Source organism: Stigmatopora nigra, chromosome 4 (assembly GCF_051989575.1).
Source record: "Stigmatopora nigra isolate UIUO_SnigA chromosome 4, RoL_Snig_1.1, whole genome shotgun sequence".
Taxonomy (NCBI): domain Eukaryota; kingdom Metazoa; phylum Chordata; class Actinopteri; order Syngnathiformes; family Syngnathidae; genus Stigmatopora; species Stigmatopora nigra.
The window spans coordinates 14322740-14338270 of NC_135511.1; the positions used below are offsets into that span (position 1 = coordinate 14322740).

General features: G+C 36.5%; 2 protein-coding genes and 1 long non-coding RNA gene across 3 annotated transcripts; 1 reads left to right on the forward strand and 2 right to left on the reverse strand.

Annotated features, from left to right (window-relative positions):
• Positions 1 to 110: 110 nt before the first annotated feature.
• Positions 111 to 3639, reverse strand: LOC144195168 (factor in the germline alpha-like). The gene is made up of 5 exons (XM_077714597.1): positions 3223 to 3639; positions 2496 to 2642; positions 2329 to 2418; positions 1933 to 2088; positions 111 to 440 (listed from the first exon to the last, which is right to left on the reverse strand). The coding sequence occupies exons 1-5, from the start codon at positions 3406 to 3408 to the stop codon at positions 426 to 428; spliced, it is 594 nt and encodes a 197-aa protein (XP_077570723.1). The 5' UTR covers positions 3409 to 3639; the 3' UTR covers positions 111 to 425.
• Positions 3493 to 15472, forward strand: LOC144195170 (hexokinase-2-like). The gene is made up of 18 exons (XM_077714598.1): positions 3493 to 3917; positions 4455 to 4617; positions 5321 to 5469; positions 5842 to 5961; positions 6200 to 6295; positions 6618 to 6717; positions 7158 to 7341; positions 7447 to 7608; positions 8149 to 8382; positions 8817 to 9121; positions 9265 to 9410; positions 10197 to 10316; positions 10439 to 10534; positions 10968 to 11067; positions 12512 to 12695; positions 13174 to 13329; positions 14343 to 14579; positions 14655 to 15472. Exons 1-18 carry the CDS (start codon positions 3858 to 3860, stop codon positions 14791 to 14793), a joined length of 2751 nt encoding a protein of 916 aa, XP_077570724.1. The 5' UTR covers positions 3493 to 3857; the 3' UTR covers positions 14794 to 15472.
• LOC144195171 (uncharacterized) lies at positions 7122 to 10466 on the reverse strand. Its single transcript, XR_013326059.1, has 4 exons — positions 10436 to 10466; positions 10267 to 10348; positions 7416 to 7498; positions 7122 to 7282 (listed from the first exon to the last, which is right to left on the reverse strand). It is a non-coding gene; the product is annotated as an uncharacterized LOC144195171 (long non-coding RNA).
• Positions 15473 to 15531: the final 59 nt, after the last annotated feature.

Consider the following 15531-nt stretch of genomic DNA (forward strand, 5'->3'; position numbering starts at 1 on the left):
GACTTTGTGCAAAATCAATTACCTTTATGCATTCAGAAGAGAGAAAATCATTCACAAAAATATATATATTATTTGTGAATGTTACGCAATAACACAACAGTACAGCAAACTCTCATAATGCCATTTAATGAACATTGTTTCAAAAAACAAAAGTGCACATATTTAATAATTCTTTCTATTGTGATTTTACAATAGCAGCGGAGCACTTCTGAAACAATGCCGTAATGAGGTAAAGGGAACTAAACATTTTTCTCAACTGAACAAAGTACGAGCTCAACGCTCCATTTAAATAAATTTGACTTATTTAACGCACATCCGCGTGAAACCAAGACTGTTTTCAATATAAATAAATACAAGTTATGTATCAAATAATATACTTTTTTGGTACCTTAGTCACCTTCTAGCATCTCCCCGAAAATCTCTCTTCATAGCAATGACCCCTAGAAAGAAAAGAAATATGGATTTGACTATTCATGAAAAAAAGAGAAGTATTTCAAGCATCAGAATTATTCATTTGCAAGACAAAATTGTAATAATTTTAAAAATTAACGCATTTTAAGCATGCGTTACATTACAGTGATACCTTGACATACGAGTACTCCAACATACAAGCAATTTGAGATGCGAGTAAACTTCCAAGCAAATATTTGCCTTGAGATAAGAAACAAATTTTGAGATGCGAGCATACGAGACAGCCAGGTGGCCGAAATGCTAGCTGCTTATGATTTCTTTCTCGCCGCATTTCCCTTGTGAGAAGATATCTATGAGCTATTACAACCAATAAAAATGTTTTTCCATTGTAATATTGTACTTGGTGTTTCCTCTTCCCCCAGAGGGTGGGTATGATTTAATTTGTATTTAGTTCATTTCCATTGGAAACGTTGATTTGAGATACAAGTAAATCACCATACGAGATTGGTCCCGTAACGCATTGAGCTCTTATCTCAAGGTATGACTTTATACAGTACAAAAACGCAAAATTTGTTGAGTATGTATACGTTTGCATATATTGCGAATACTACTACGAAAGTTGTGTAAAGAACGAGTGAAACAGTTTTGAAGACTGGTTAACAAAAAAGTACTTTACCAGAAGAGGGCACTGTAACACTTCATTCATTCACTTTCATCATTCAGATAATTTTTGGACCCCCCCAAAAACGATGACTCATGATTACTATTATATTATCAAGTATATATTAAGACATACTATATATTAATATTTTACTTGAAACTTATTTAAGTTGGTCTTATTTTTGCATTTAAATACTTGGCTAGAAAATGTTAATTGTACTGGCTAATCATAAATTAAATAGAATTATTTGTGTATGAAAATTGCCATTTAATAATTCAGGACCTGTGAGCTCCAAGTTGAGCCTTTGGCAAAGGTTCAGGCATATCCCCGAATTAATCTCTCATCTTTCATTTCTAAATCAGTGAAGTGCTGAAAATTACCACGTTTGAAGCTGCCCCAATCACAACTACTTCACCTTCAATCATGTACTTCAAAAGAGGAAAAAAAGTGTGAGCGTGAATGCTTGTTTGTTTTCTCACACCCTGCTATTGACTGACAACACCCAGCTGCAGCCCATCGCTGGCTTCAGCACACCCTTATTTTCCAATTTAATGTGCTGAAAACAACTTGAGCTCGAAAGGTTTTCTTTTCTCCCTTCTAAAACCCCAATCAAAGTTGCAAGAAATAGGTTTGACATTTTTAACACCATGTAATGTTTACTACACAAACCGCTTTGCTGTTTGACAGGAAATATAATTACATTTAACTTGAGGGCTGAACATTTCATATAGATTTTACATTCAATTCACTTGCCTACCATTTTGGGTAGAGTTGTTGCCTTATTTTTCCTCAAAATGAGTAACATGTTCACATATTTCCTATACTCTGGCATTTGATACAACAAAAAAGTGGTGTTTTACCTCAGATTGGTCAGGAGCTACTTGAATAAAGAACTGGTATGAAGGAATAGCACAGTGTTGAAGCAGCACTCTTGTAAAATCTCCTCCTTCCGTCCCGGGTTCTGATGGCATGGTGAAGCCATCATTGTTGGTTTGGTCCTCCGACATATTTAGAAACTATCGGTGAAAACAACAAACAAAGTCATTCATACCTTGCTTATCCGGATTTAGCATTCTGCATTGTTATATTGCTGAAGTGGCATTTTTTTAGGGTAAATATTCTTCGTTTTGAAAGATGTAAATACTAATAGCTACTGGTTTTGGTGCTACTTTAGATTATTAACTGCAAATAAGGACATAATGTTTAGTAGACCAAAATAGTTCAGATCGATAAAGAACAGTAAAATATAGACTTACATCTTCCAATCTCCAAAGGTCACTGTCGAAGCCCTCAGTCTGCCCATAGGCCATTGCATTATTCAGGAAATCGTTTTCTTTGGTCCTAGTCTAAGGAAAAAGTACTGCTATTGCACGAAGATACTCGTAAAAAGAAAGAACATTTTGGAAGAGCATAGAGGTCGTACAGTGTCAGTATCTTGCAAAACTGCAAGAAGTAACCGTATGTACTCTGTTGCAGCTTTAAGGGTGTCTACTTTACTGGGCTTGCGGTCTGGTCGCATCAGTGGTACCATTCGCTTTAAGCGAGAGAACATGGTGTTAAGGTTGCGTATCTGCAAAATGAAAAAGAGTGACAATTACTGGGAGGTACCTTTCAGTAGGTGGTGGACTTATGCCCTAAGGTAAAATTCACCATGAAATCCAGTTTTACTGGTTAAATTAAAATGGATTTGACTTACATCGTCATTAATGGTTTGATGTTCACTTAAAAAAAAACTACAACTGGATCAGTCTCTGCTTAAATTGATCAACAAAGAGACATTAAAAGCACAGCCAAAAAGTGCACATGCCCCCTACTGGCTCACTTGTAACTTGCAGGCAACACAGGCACCAGCAAGTCTGCAAATAACAAATACCCTAAAACAGGCACTTTGCAAGAGGGTTGTAATGACATTAAAACAGCTCCAAACAAACAAATGAAAAGAGAAAAAATGGTTTTGCCATGAAGAAAACAAGTCAGAATCACTGCACTGTTTTAATATTACGATCATGTGTTTAATTAGGAGGATGCAATTTTTATTTCCTTCCTTTTGCTAGGCCTAATTAGTTTGCTGTGCTTTTTGTACGTAGTTGTAATGGTTAAATAGAGTGGGGCTTGGCATCAGAATTGAAATTTCACGTTTATTCACTCACCCGAAGCCGTTCCTTGGCGTTCACCTGTTCTCGTTTTCTCACACTTTCGTGAAAATCCTCGGCCACTACATAGAAGCCATTTTTGAGTCGTTTAAATTTCTCTATGTTACTATAAACCGGCAGAGCAGATTCTCCGGTCAGACGCTTGAGAACGTCACTCATTAACACACCATCGGGTACTTTCATTTTATCGACTTATATTTGCAATAATTTGCAGTTCCCAGTTGAAGCAAACTATTAAAGTCTCAAGCCGGGCGATCAACGAGAACAAAGGCTATTATTGATGAGGTGGAAGTCGACACCTGTGCAATTACTGATGTAATTTTGCACTCAGCACGAAATCTTGGCGAAATTGCAGTAATAAATAGGAAACTCGGTCCCAATGGGGCGTGTCCTATCGACCTATTCATATCCCAAACCAGGAAGTTATTACTTTCTTCGTAGCCAATCAGCGAATTGACTTGACAGCACCAAGCCCACAAGTCCCGGAAGCTTGAACTTTTTTCCTGGATAATTTACAAAACCCCAACAAAGGCAATCGAGTTATATAAATCCACATATCAATTTTGCAATTTATAATTATTATCCATAGTTAATTCTTCAACAAAAGAAGAACGGCTAAATCAACATCAACTATGTGTTCTACTTTGCTTAGTAACTACTCTCCCGAAATCTCTGATGATCAAGGAAATAAAGTGAGTAACGATCCTAATATTTGTAAAAAATCTATTCAATATGAACATTAAAATGCTTTTATAGACGTGTGCTGAGTGCTCTGTAAGGTTTTACACCGCAAAGAGGGGTCAAACTGGTAACAAGGCTAGTACTTCGTCCCTTGTTGCGCAGAAAATCTATAAACGGGGCGCTATTCACTTGTAATAAAATAATAATATCACCCTATATTGGTGTGTAATACGCTATTTCCGTTTATTTTCTCCTTAAATATTATCTCCCGTACAGAAACCGGTATATTTGTTTAAATATACTATTTGTTTAAAGACTGGACATTAAGAGATATTTCTGGTTGAGTAGACATTTTTTCAAAATAAAACCAGGGAACACGCAATTTTGACGTCATTAGACGTCCAATTTACATTAACTTTTCATTTATTGTTTACCCTTATTTTTATGAACCATTCATTAGTAGGACAATTTCTCTTAATGCTGAAGATGACATTCTTACGATTGAAATGGGGATAGAAACCATGTGTAACATCTATTTTGGAGTTTAGTTGGAGAAGTACTTGGACAACCTTCATCTGGCTGATAAGACACTGATGGATATATCAATAAGATTTCGCCGAGAAATGGACAAAGGCCTTTGCAGAGATACTAACCCTACAGCAGCAGTACGGATGCTGCCAACTTATGTACTCTCAACACCAGATAGAACCGGTACTGCTTTTATTTTTATAAGTTGCCCAATATAATTCATCATTATTGCAAACGGATTGGGCATTTCTCAATGCAGTGGACAAGACAGGATATGCAAATTAGCAATATCCTATTTGTCGAACTGATAAGAAGATTTTGATTGCGTATGCGTGTTAAGCCAACACATTTATATATTTACTCTGATTTTATATTGTGTAGCCGTGGCATATTTTGCAGGTGGTACAAATATTTGGTATTCAAAATCAAACAAATACGATTTGCAAACACAAAAGAGTATGACTAATAGCCTGGAGAAAAAAATACCCATCATAAGATAGCTTGATTGCATGTTTTATATATAATAATGAAACAATCAGTTCCTCAATTAACGTGATTGGAGAGTAAAGATGCTAATCTAATTCAATTGTTAGATATCATTTATAGCCTCACTCTGATAACTGTGTAGTGACGGATACGACCTGGAAAAACCCGAAGGCATCGTTTGACATGCCGGCTCGAGGGATTCTTAACTCTTGGTTTTAGAAATGTTTGGCCATGAGGGCATTCAAAGCTCTTCTCAGATGTGCTCCCTTGCTGTGTGCCTCAGGACATATATATGTTAGTCCTTTTTTGTTATAATTTGATCTGCTTTCTCTATTGGTTCACCACAGATATAACATTATGTAGTGTATTTTGAGTGTACTCTGTTTACCCTTCCATTTAGAACAAGGTGAATTTTTGGCACTGGACCTTGGTGGGTCCACCTTCCGAGTACTTCTTGTTACCGTTATGGCTAATGGTGAGCAAAAGGTGAACATGGAAAATCAGATTTATGATATTCCTGAACGTCTCAAGAGAGGCTCGGGTTCGGAGGTAGGATATAACTACACAATTCCTGTATGAATTTATATATAAAACAGAGCTTCTAATAAGAATACAGAAAGTTCGACACAATAGACAATAGATCGTTTCTTTGTGATCTGGCTTAAGTATTAGCTAAAAACACATCTTTGAATAATAATTGTACTTCCGTCAAAACACTATTGCAAGCTGTCTTTGAATATTTTATATTACCTGGTCTGTTAATTGTACCTGTGCTGTTGATCCATTCCCAAGTCTTCAATAATTCTTAAGTCTTCCCGTCAGTTTTAGAGGAAGGCAGATTACACCGCATTTTTCCTAGGAATGAAGACACAATACACTAATGTACACCTTCCTCCTTTTACCTTTCATTTCAATTTCCAGTTATTTGACTATATAGCTGAATGCCTGGCTAATTTCATGGAGAAGTTAGAAATAAAGGACAAAAGGCTCCCCCTAGGCTTCACCTTCTCGTTTCCTTGTCAACAGAGCAAGTTGGACGAGGTGGGTAATGTTCAAGTGTAAATTTAGTAGTCTAATTTCTGCTATGCCGAGAAGCGGCATGACTTCTTAACACCACAGATGAAAAGGCATGACCTTTACTTTTTTTACAATTACTGTTCATGGTAGATGTCATGCAGTCTGTGAAATTGTGTTTAATAAATGTGTAAAAGCACAATGTGTAGGCAGATGTTAAAATATACATCGTTTGTTGAAAAGCTTTATTATACCTGCTTTTTAGAGTATATTGCTCTCTTGGACAAAAGCCTTCAGGGCAACTGGAGTTGAAGGAAAAGATGTCGTCAAACTTCTGCAAAGTTCTGTAAACAAGCGAGGGGTGTGTATTCTGTAAAACCTAAGAATGAGATGGCCATGAACAAAGTAAGGCAATTAAATCTTTAAAAAAAAATGTAAGAAAAGGTTGGAATATATGCCAAAATAATATCTTAGATCACTTAATTTGCTTTTACTGATTGTTTAGCCTAATGTGAAACATCCTTCAGAATCATTTAGTACTTTTTTGCTTGATCTTAACAATTTATGATTTAATTCACCTTCAAGGTCTAATGTACCACCAATATCTAATTGCTATGTGCAACAGCTGCATGCTCTTTAATAACTGAAATTATATGTTAATTTTCTTTCTTATGCTATTGCAGGATATCAGTGTTGACATTATGGCTGTTATTAATGACACAGTGGGAGCTATGATGACCTGTGGCTATGATGATCATAATTGTGAAATTGGTCTCATTGTAGGTGGGTGTTTGTAAATATATTTAGAACAGGAACAGCTGAAAAAAACTTCAGTCCCATCCGTACCAAAAGCTACTGAATTGACATTTGTAATTACGGCGCACATTTTGAAGTGTCCAAGATCAATGTATCACTTAACGAGCAGCTATCACAGATGTGCAAATTCTAATGTCATGATACAAAAGGGACATTGTTCAGGCCTAACGGATACCAAAGGACTGGGAAAAAAATCTTAATGTCATGTAATAATATCTTGGTGATTGGCTGGTAGATTGCTATTGACGTATTGGGCACCCCTGATCTATATTTTTGGAATCATAAATAATTTTGCGTAAGGAAAATAAATGGAAAATGCATTGATTCAATGTGTGTGCTGTTCATAATATTTTGTCATGGATGAGGACACATTTCGCAAGATATTTAATCATTTTGTTTTGTAATAGGAACTGGAACAAATGCCTGTTATATGGAACAAATGAGGAACCTTGAGTTGTTAGATGGTGATGAAGGCCAGATGTGCGTCAACACAGAGTGGGGTGCTTTTGGAGATGACGGTGCCTTGGAAGACCTGCGAACACATTTTGACAAAGAAATAGATGCTGGCTCTCTAAACCCTGGCAAACAGCTGTGAATATATATATCTTTATGTTTCATATACACTTTTTAGACATACAGTGGAATTGCAGTGTTGACCTACTCACATTGATTGCCTTTTTATCTGTTGATTTCCAGTTTTGAGAAGATGATTAGTGGAATGTACATGGGGGAACTGGTACGTCTCATCCTTGTGAAAATGACAAAAGACAAGTTACTTTTCAACGGGAAAACGACAGCTAAACTCCTTATGACTGGAAAGTTCTCCACCAGCTATATATTTTCCATAGATATTGAAAAGTAAGTGGATTTTGCTTCTTTGAAAAACAGAACCATTTCTGCGAAGCAAAGACAATAATATAATAACGATTTCGTTTTTCTTTTTTTTTTTTTTTTTTTTTGAGTACAATCATCTGAAATAAATGGCGATAAACACTAAGTACTACACCGACAGCGCGTCCTTGATGACCTTGCCGCCTATTCTTCGCATCATCCAGGAGCTCATTAGTTCTGGCGTGATTGTCGATACACAAACACGTTCGACTAAGTTGGAGCATATAGCACAACTCACTAAGAAGCAAGAGCTTCATAGTCTAATAAAGAAAGGTTTATCTTACAAAAAAAATGTAACCTAATCACAATGACAATTTTTGAGTACTCATTTTGGTAGCCCTATCTTGAAGTAATTCCCATGAATCACCAAAAATGTCTGTTATTAGATTTTTTATTCATTAACTTAAGTTTTTTTTTTAAATCGGGACTTTAACTTATTTCTGAAACAGCACCCCTTGTCGAATCAGTTTGACTTGATACTTGATTTCCCATTTGTTCCATACACAGCAAAGAAGAAGGTGTGTTAAGTGCTGAAAATGTGCTGAAAGGACTTGATTTGAACCCAACCTTAGAGGACTGCATAGCCACTCAGAGAGTATGTCAAATAGTCACTACACGGGCTGCACACTTGTGCGCTGCCACTTTAGTTGCAGTACTCAGACAGATTAGGGACAACAAAGCAGCTGAGAAGTTGCGAGCCACCATTGGAGTGGATGGCTCGGTATATAAAAATCATCATGAGTAAGTTATCCTTTCCACACAATGTGTGATTTAGTACAAACAAGGATGTGATTGGATTTTGGATCATTTTAGACAATTATTGTGATTTATTTATGTAAGTAGTTTGTAAATTCTAATTGTATGGTAGAAAACCACTTGGTCAAAAACCTTTTAGGGATGGGGATCCACTACTTACCCGTAGACCCAAACATTGATGACTGAAATCATATTTTCAGACTTAAACTGTTTTTATTTTAAAAGAGTTAACACCATTTTAGTTGGCTCTATAATTGTTTGACAATATGTCATTATAACAAAGTGGGTACGAACGATTTCTAAGTGAATGACTAATTAGATTTAATGCCTTTCTTATTTTTTCGATTAATTAGGGTTAGGGTTAACCATGAACTTGTTTTGACTTCTAATATTTTGTTTTGTTCCTTCCATTTGCCAAGGTTTTCCAGGCGACTGCACAAGATGGTACGGAGACTAGTGCCTGATTGTGACGTGCGTTTTTTGAGGTCGGAGGTGGGGAGTGGGAAAGGCGCCGCCATGGTAACGGCGGTAGCCTTGCGTCTTGCTGCTCAGAAAGCGGAGCGCCAGCAAATTCTTGATAGCCTCCATTTGAATGAAGAGCAACTGATGGAAGTGAAAAGGCTAATAAGTGAAAATATGGTCCGCGGCTTGTCAAAGAATGCCCGCAATCAAGCGAGCATCAAGATGCTTCCAACATTTGTTGGCTCTACTCCAGATGGATCAGGTAGTCCTGACATACCATTTCTGAATTCACTCCACAATAAAAGAGCACTTTATAACTCTGGATAATAGCTTTTATCTATGCATCGTTGTATCCAATGGGAGGTTATACAAGGTTTATTTTCACAATGTTATTTATGCTTTCAGAGCACGGAGAGTTCTTGGCTTTAGACCTTGGCGGCTCAAGTTTTAGGGTGTTGCTCGTGCGCGTTCAAGGTGACAAGAAGCACGTTGAAATGCACCATAAGAACTACATTATTCCACAGGAGACCATGCAAGGCACAGGAGAAGAGGTGGAGTATATGGATGGTTGCACATGCGGAAAAAAAACTAATATTGGGTGGGCAAACTATTATAAAAATTTGACAGATGGGCCGGGTCAGCAAAAGATACGATACATATAGAAAAGTGCATCCGTTAACAGTACATATGAAACAATCAGAAAAAAAGGACTAAACTATTAACATACTCATCATTAAAGTAAAAAGTATCAAGTGCAAAGTAACGTAAAAAGGGATGGATTAAGATATATTAAGATATAATTTAAAAAAAGATAGTTTGTTTTAGGCAATGAATGCTAGATTGAATAGCATTGTAAGCCTTTGCCTTTCTAATTTGCTGATGGAATTTTTAAACATTTCACACCATGCTTCCAGAAAACCTTTTGGTAAATTGGATCGCTTGATCAAGGTCCTCCCACAATAGCTCATTGGGATGTGATTATTAGTTTAGATAAAATTCATTCAAAAAATAAATGAATCACATTTTAGATAAAAAAATCCAAGTATGTGAAAATAATAGCATTTCTAAACCGATCGGTATTAGACAAAAGCATACCACAGACACGGGGGGGAAAAAAATAATGCCTCTTTTGAATATATTCGTTTTTAAAACAACTCCTACACTGTACCATGTTGTTTTTTTTATACATTATACCAAGTAGTCAATGTGAGTCAAAAGTTGAAGCATCAATAAAATAAACTTTTCTCTAAACACTCATTTAAACTAGTATAGTTACTTTTAATAATGATTTTATGCTACATTCATACTGATTTTTCATGTATATTTCTGGATGACAGCTTTTTAGATACATTGTTGATTGCATGGCCAACTTTTTGGAAAGGATGGGTTTGAGAGGAGCATCCTTACCTTTGGGATTTACATTTTCCTTCCCTTGTCACCAAACCAAACTGGATCAGGTGAGAGTGTGTCCAATCTTCCTTTGTTCCATCTAAACATAAAATATTATCCATGTGTTTAGTACATGTTGCATTTAAAGGGGAAATATCAACTTGAAAAACATGTCCTTTTTACCCACCAGGGAATTCTACTAAAGTGGACAAAGGGCTTCAAAGCTAGTGGTTGTGAAGGACATGATGTCGTTGCATTACTAAAGGATGCTGTGCGATGCCGTGGGGTCAGTAAACAAAGTATTTCTGTGGATTCTGAGAAGCTTTGGCATGTTTTATCCTTTACAAACTAATATTGAAATAATTTTCAGTTATTTGAGTGAATGTTAGGTTCTAATTTATTGAAAACCTTCTTTTTCAGTGTCACACAACCAAATATATATCTTATATTAATATATATACTCTATGTAACCAAATTGGCAGACTTTATTTCATTTCTTTTTCATGTCATGCTTTGCAAATGAGGTTGATAGACTTTGTTAATTCATTTAGTGCGTCATGAAAATGTTTTTTTCCCCAGAGGGAGATGAATACACTTTCTTTTTCTATTTTTTTTTTCATCTTCTAATTGAAATGACTATAGAAAACGACGGGATTTAATTATGAGACTTCATTTAAAACAACTGCGTACTCGAGGATTAGTGTTATCTCCCGTTGCAGGAATTTGACTTGAGCTTTGTAGCGGTAGTCAACGATACCGTAGGAACCATGATGACTTGTGGCTATGAGGACCCCGAGTGCGAGGTGGGACTCATTGTTGGTAAGTGTCTTTCTCTTTTGTTATCATTATTCATATTATTCTTTTTAAATCTGAATTTTTGAAAAAAAAACAGTCATTACAGGAATTGTTTTTTTCGAGTTTGTTGTTTATCTTTCTGACCCCGACATACATTTTTCTACAATGTCATAGATTTTTTCCTTTTTCATAACTACCTTATTTTGCTTGTATACAAAAACAATTACATTTAAAACAGCACGCATTGGTACAATTTTCTTTCATTTCCATCAAGTCCTAAAACTCCTGCTATGAACGCCCACTGTTTCCTTTCCCTGATTGTTCTAACTACTCGACCTCCAAGTTGTCAATATTGTGAAGACCTGTAATTTGTTCGCATTGTATTGCCATTTTGAAAGGAACGAATGAATGTGTTATATTTCACATCGATGCTAAATTGAGACATGACATCAATTTCGTTTGGTCAAAATTGCCTTCTGCGTCATGGCCAATGTTCCCTCTAATATTTCGTTGGTCTGGGCAGAAAGACAACTTCCCTAAGCGCACCGAATACCAGTGTGAGCGACATCATTATTGTTCGCTATGGGCACACCAGTATCACACCTGCCATAAGCAGGTGCATGTCAATGTTCCCTCTAATTTTTCATGTAAAACATGCTGTAAGACACGAAAAACATAAGTGTGGACAGAGCTACTGTCAATGGCTGCCACGTAAACGGCGCCATCATGGGGAAAGGGGTAAAAAAATTATACCGTATTTTCACGACTATAAGGCGCACTGTATTATAAGGCACACTGTCTATTTTGGAGAAAATGTAAGACTTTTAAGTGCGCGTTATAGTGGTGAAAATACGGTAATTGCTATTGACTTCCAGGTATGAAGCACTCACTACACAGTCACCTCTAGAGCCAGCCATTGTTGAGGTTTTGGATTTTTTTTTGTATAAAATCTTGCAGTTGAAGAGGAGCTATATGATGGAAGATTTTGTAAACTAAGATGGCATCTGCATATTTGACAGTATTGTTTCAGTTCAGGCGTTTGTGTTTTTATAATATCCGACAGTGGTGGTTTTTCCTTTTTGGTTTTCAGTTTTTTCCATATATAAGGCGCGCTGGATTATAAGGCGCACTGTCTATTTTGGAGAAAATTTAAGACTTTTAAGTGCGCCTTATAGTCGTGAAAATACGGTTTATATTTTTTTTTTACTGCGCGCCATATGATTGCTGCTGCGCAGAAAAGACGAAAGGAGTGCCCAATTGCGCACACGCGCATCTTAGAGGGAACATTAGTCATGGCTAAAATAACATCCGGCACATGTACAGCCTATTTTGTAGGTGCTGGAATTTGTCATAGTAATTAGTAATATGCTTTAGGATGAATACTTACGCAGCCAGTCTTTTCTTAGCCGCAGGCTATGCAATTTTGCAGTATTAATTGTCAATCATTTTAATGCGTTTCCTACTTCAGGCACAGGGACAAATGCCTGTTACATGGAGGAGATGAGAAATATAGAAATGGTGGATGGCGACGAAGGGCGCATGTGTGTCAATATGGAGTGGGGAGCTTTTGGTGAAAACGGTGAACTAGATTCTTTCCTCACAAACTTCGATCGGCTCGTTGATGCCTCGTCAAGCAATCCCGGAAAACAGAGGTACTGCATATAAAGTACTCCTAATTCCATCATATTGCAGTCCATGGATTTTTTTATCTAGTCACACTGTGGCTTAACATGCTTATCTGTGATTTTTTTAATTATAAAATTCCATTATTTCAAGTAGTCGTTCAAATTCCAAAAACTAATCTTCTCGTGTTGAATTCTATTAAATTGTGATAAGCTGGCACAGTAATGCCACATCACGATATATGTATCCCCTCAAAACAATGGATTGTGTCAGATTGGGTTCACAGAAGTAAGCTTAGATCAAGTGTGGACAAAATTGTGGCAATTTAGGAGGATCTTGATAGAAATCTGATCTTGGGATTTAAAAACACAAAACAAAGAATGGCATGACAAGATCCGAGAAATGTCCAATTTGAGCTGCAGTGTGACAATTAAAACGATTTCACTAAGACTACCAAACCCAGAAAATTATGTTCATACCCATTTTTTTTTCCCCCCCTGGGTTAAGGTATGAGAAGATGATCAGCGGCATGTATCTGGGGGAGATAGTGAGGCATGTTCTATTGGAGTTGACAGAAAAGGGTTTAATGTTTCGAGGAAAACAGTCTGAGAGACTCAAGACCTGGGGCATCTTCGAGACAAAATTCCTCTCACAAATTGAAAGGTAAAAAACTAAAAAATATTCATTTCTTTGTCGGTTATATGTGCAATTGACTTTTCTGGTCTCTTATCAACATATTTTTGTCTTTGTATATTACATGTTTTTATACTTTTGAGCTTTTACGTTACATTTTGAAGGAAATATTCAAATATATATATATATATATATATATATATATATATATATATATATATATATATATATATATATATATATATATATATATATATATATATATATATATATATATATATATATATATATATATATATATATATATATATATATATATATATATATATATATATATATATATATATATATATATATATATATATATATATGTATATATATATATATATATATATATATATATATATATATGTATATATATATATATATATATATATATATATATATATATATATATATATATATATATATATATATATATATATATATATAAACAAAACAAAGAATATATATATATATTTATATATATAAATGTGTATTCCATCTTAAATTTTGGGACATTTAAACACTGGGGATGGTCATTCAAAGTTAAAGTTAAAATTTGATTTACCTGAAATTTTGTTCCTGTGGGCGGTCCGGTGGAGTCAGTATTTAGCGCGTCGGCCTCCCAGCTCTGGGGTCCTGGGTTCAAATCCAAGTCCTCCCACGTTGGATTGGATAACTTTTTTCTCCAGGGGCCTGTGTGGGTTTCCTCTGGGTACTCCGGTTTCCTCCAACATTCCAAAAAAAAAATGCATGGTAGGTTGATTGAACACTCTGAATTGGCTCTGGCTCAGAGTCAGCTAGGCTCCACCACCTCCTGCGACCCTAAGGAGGATAAAATGGTTCAGAAAATGAGGTTGTTACTGTGATATATGGTTTGATTGTGCACAATGGGGAAGGTTAGAGCTTGACGTATTTGGAAGTCAACACCTGCATTACAAACAGACTTGAACATTCCCACTTTCATTTTGTACCATCGATTTTGTTTCTGTTTGCTCAAGTGACCGGCTGGCTATGCGTCAGATCCGCTGCATCCTGCAGCACCTTGGTCTTACCGGCTCAACATGTGATGACAGCGTGCTAGTTAAAGAGGTTTGCAGTATTGTCTCCCGCCGGGCAGCACAGCTCTGCGGTGCCGGTTTAGCCGCCGTGGTTGACAGAATGAGACAGAACCGCAACCTGCAGCAGCTCAAGGTTACAGTCGGAGTTGATGGCACTCTTTATAAAATGCACCCTCAGTAAGTAGTAACACTTGGCCTGTAAAAATCTGTCGACAGAAAACCCACCAAACCTCATTTCTTCTCCATCCACAGTTTTGCAGAAGTCATGCAAGAGACCTTGCGCAATTTGGCACCGCAGTGCAAGGTGACGTTCCATAATTCTGAGGATGGAAGTGGAAAAGGAGCTGCACTCATAACTGCGGTAGCCTGCAGAATCAGAAGTAGCACATAATAGCACAGACATATTTTATGTATTTCATCTAACAGCATAGAATATCTACAGTGTCTGCATCATTTATTATCTGCTTTGCAGTAGATTGAATGAGTCTTTCTGTGAACCGACTTTCACATTATGCTTGGCTATTTATAATAAGGCACTTGTTGATCCAGTGCCTTCCTTCATCTAGACTTTTTATATATTATATCTTATGAAATGTTGACTTAAGTACTTCGAGACCAAGCGTGATACCAAATTACAACACTTGACAAATGTAAACAAGCTAGCTAATGTTAATGTTATCCCAGTCAACTATGGGAATCAGGTGGGGGACACTTTGAATTTAGAGCAGGGGTGGGCAAACCTTTCAGGCCCGGGGGCCACATTGACTTAAAAATTTTGACAGATGGGACGGGTCTGCCGGGTTGCCCCTCCTGGCATGATGTCATGATTGTTATCAGCCGTGGCAATTAGGTGATTATGTTTTCCTGGCTATTTAAGCATTATGGTTTTTGTTGAATGGTTGTCGGATCGACTAATTTGTTCCTCTGGTTTGTTCCCCTGAGTTTCCACGTTTGTCATGCCGATCTCTTGACGCCACGCTGCATGTTTCATTTCTGTATCAGTAAGTTTTCAAGCCAAGTTGTTTATGTTAGGTTTTTTTCCCGGTAATTAAACCAAGCAACAAATGCAACGCAACTGTCTCCCCTTTATCCTTCCGCATCTCCGCACCTGGGTTCACTCCTATGCCCC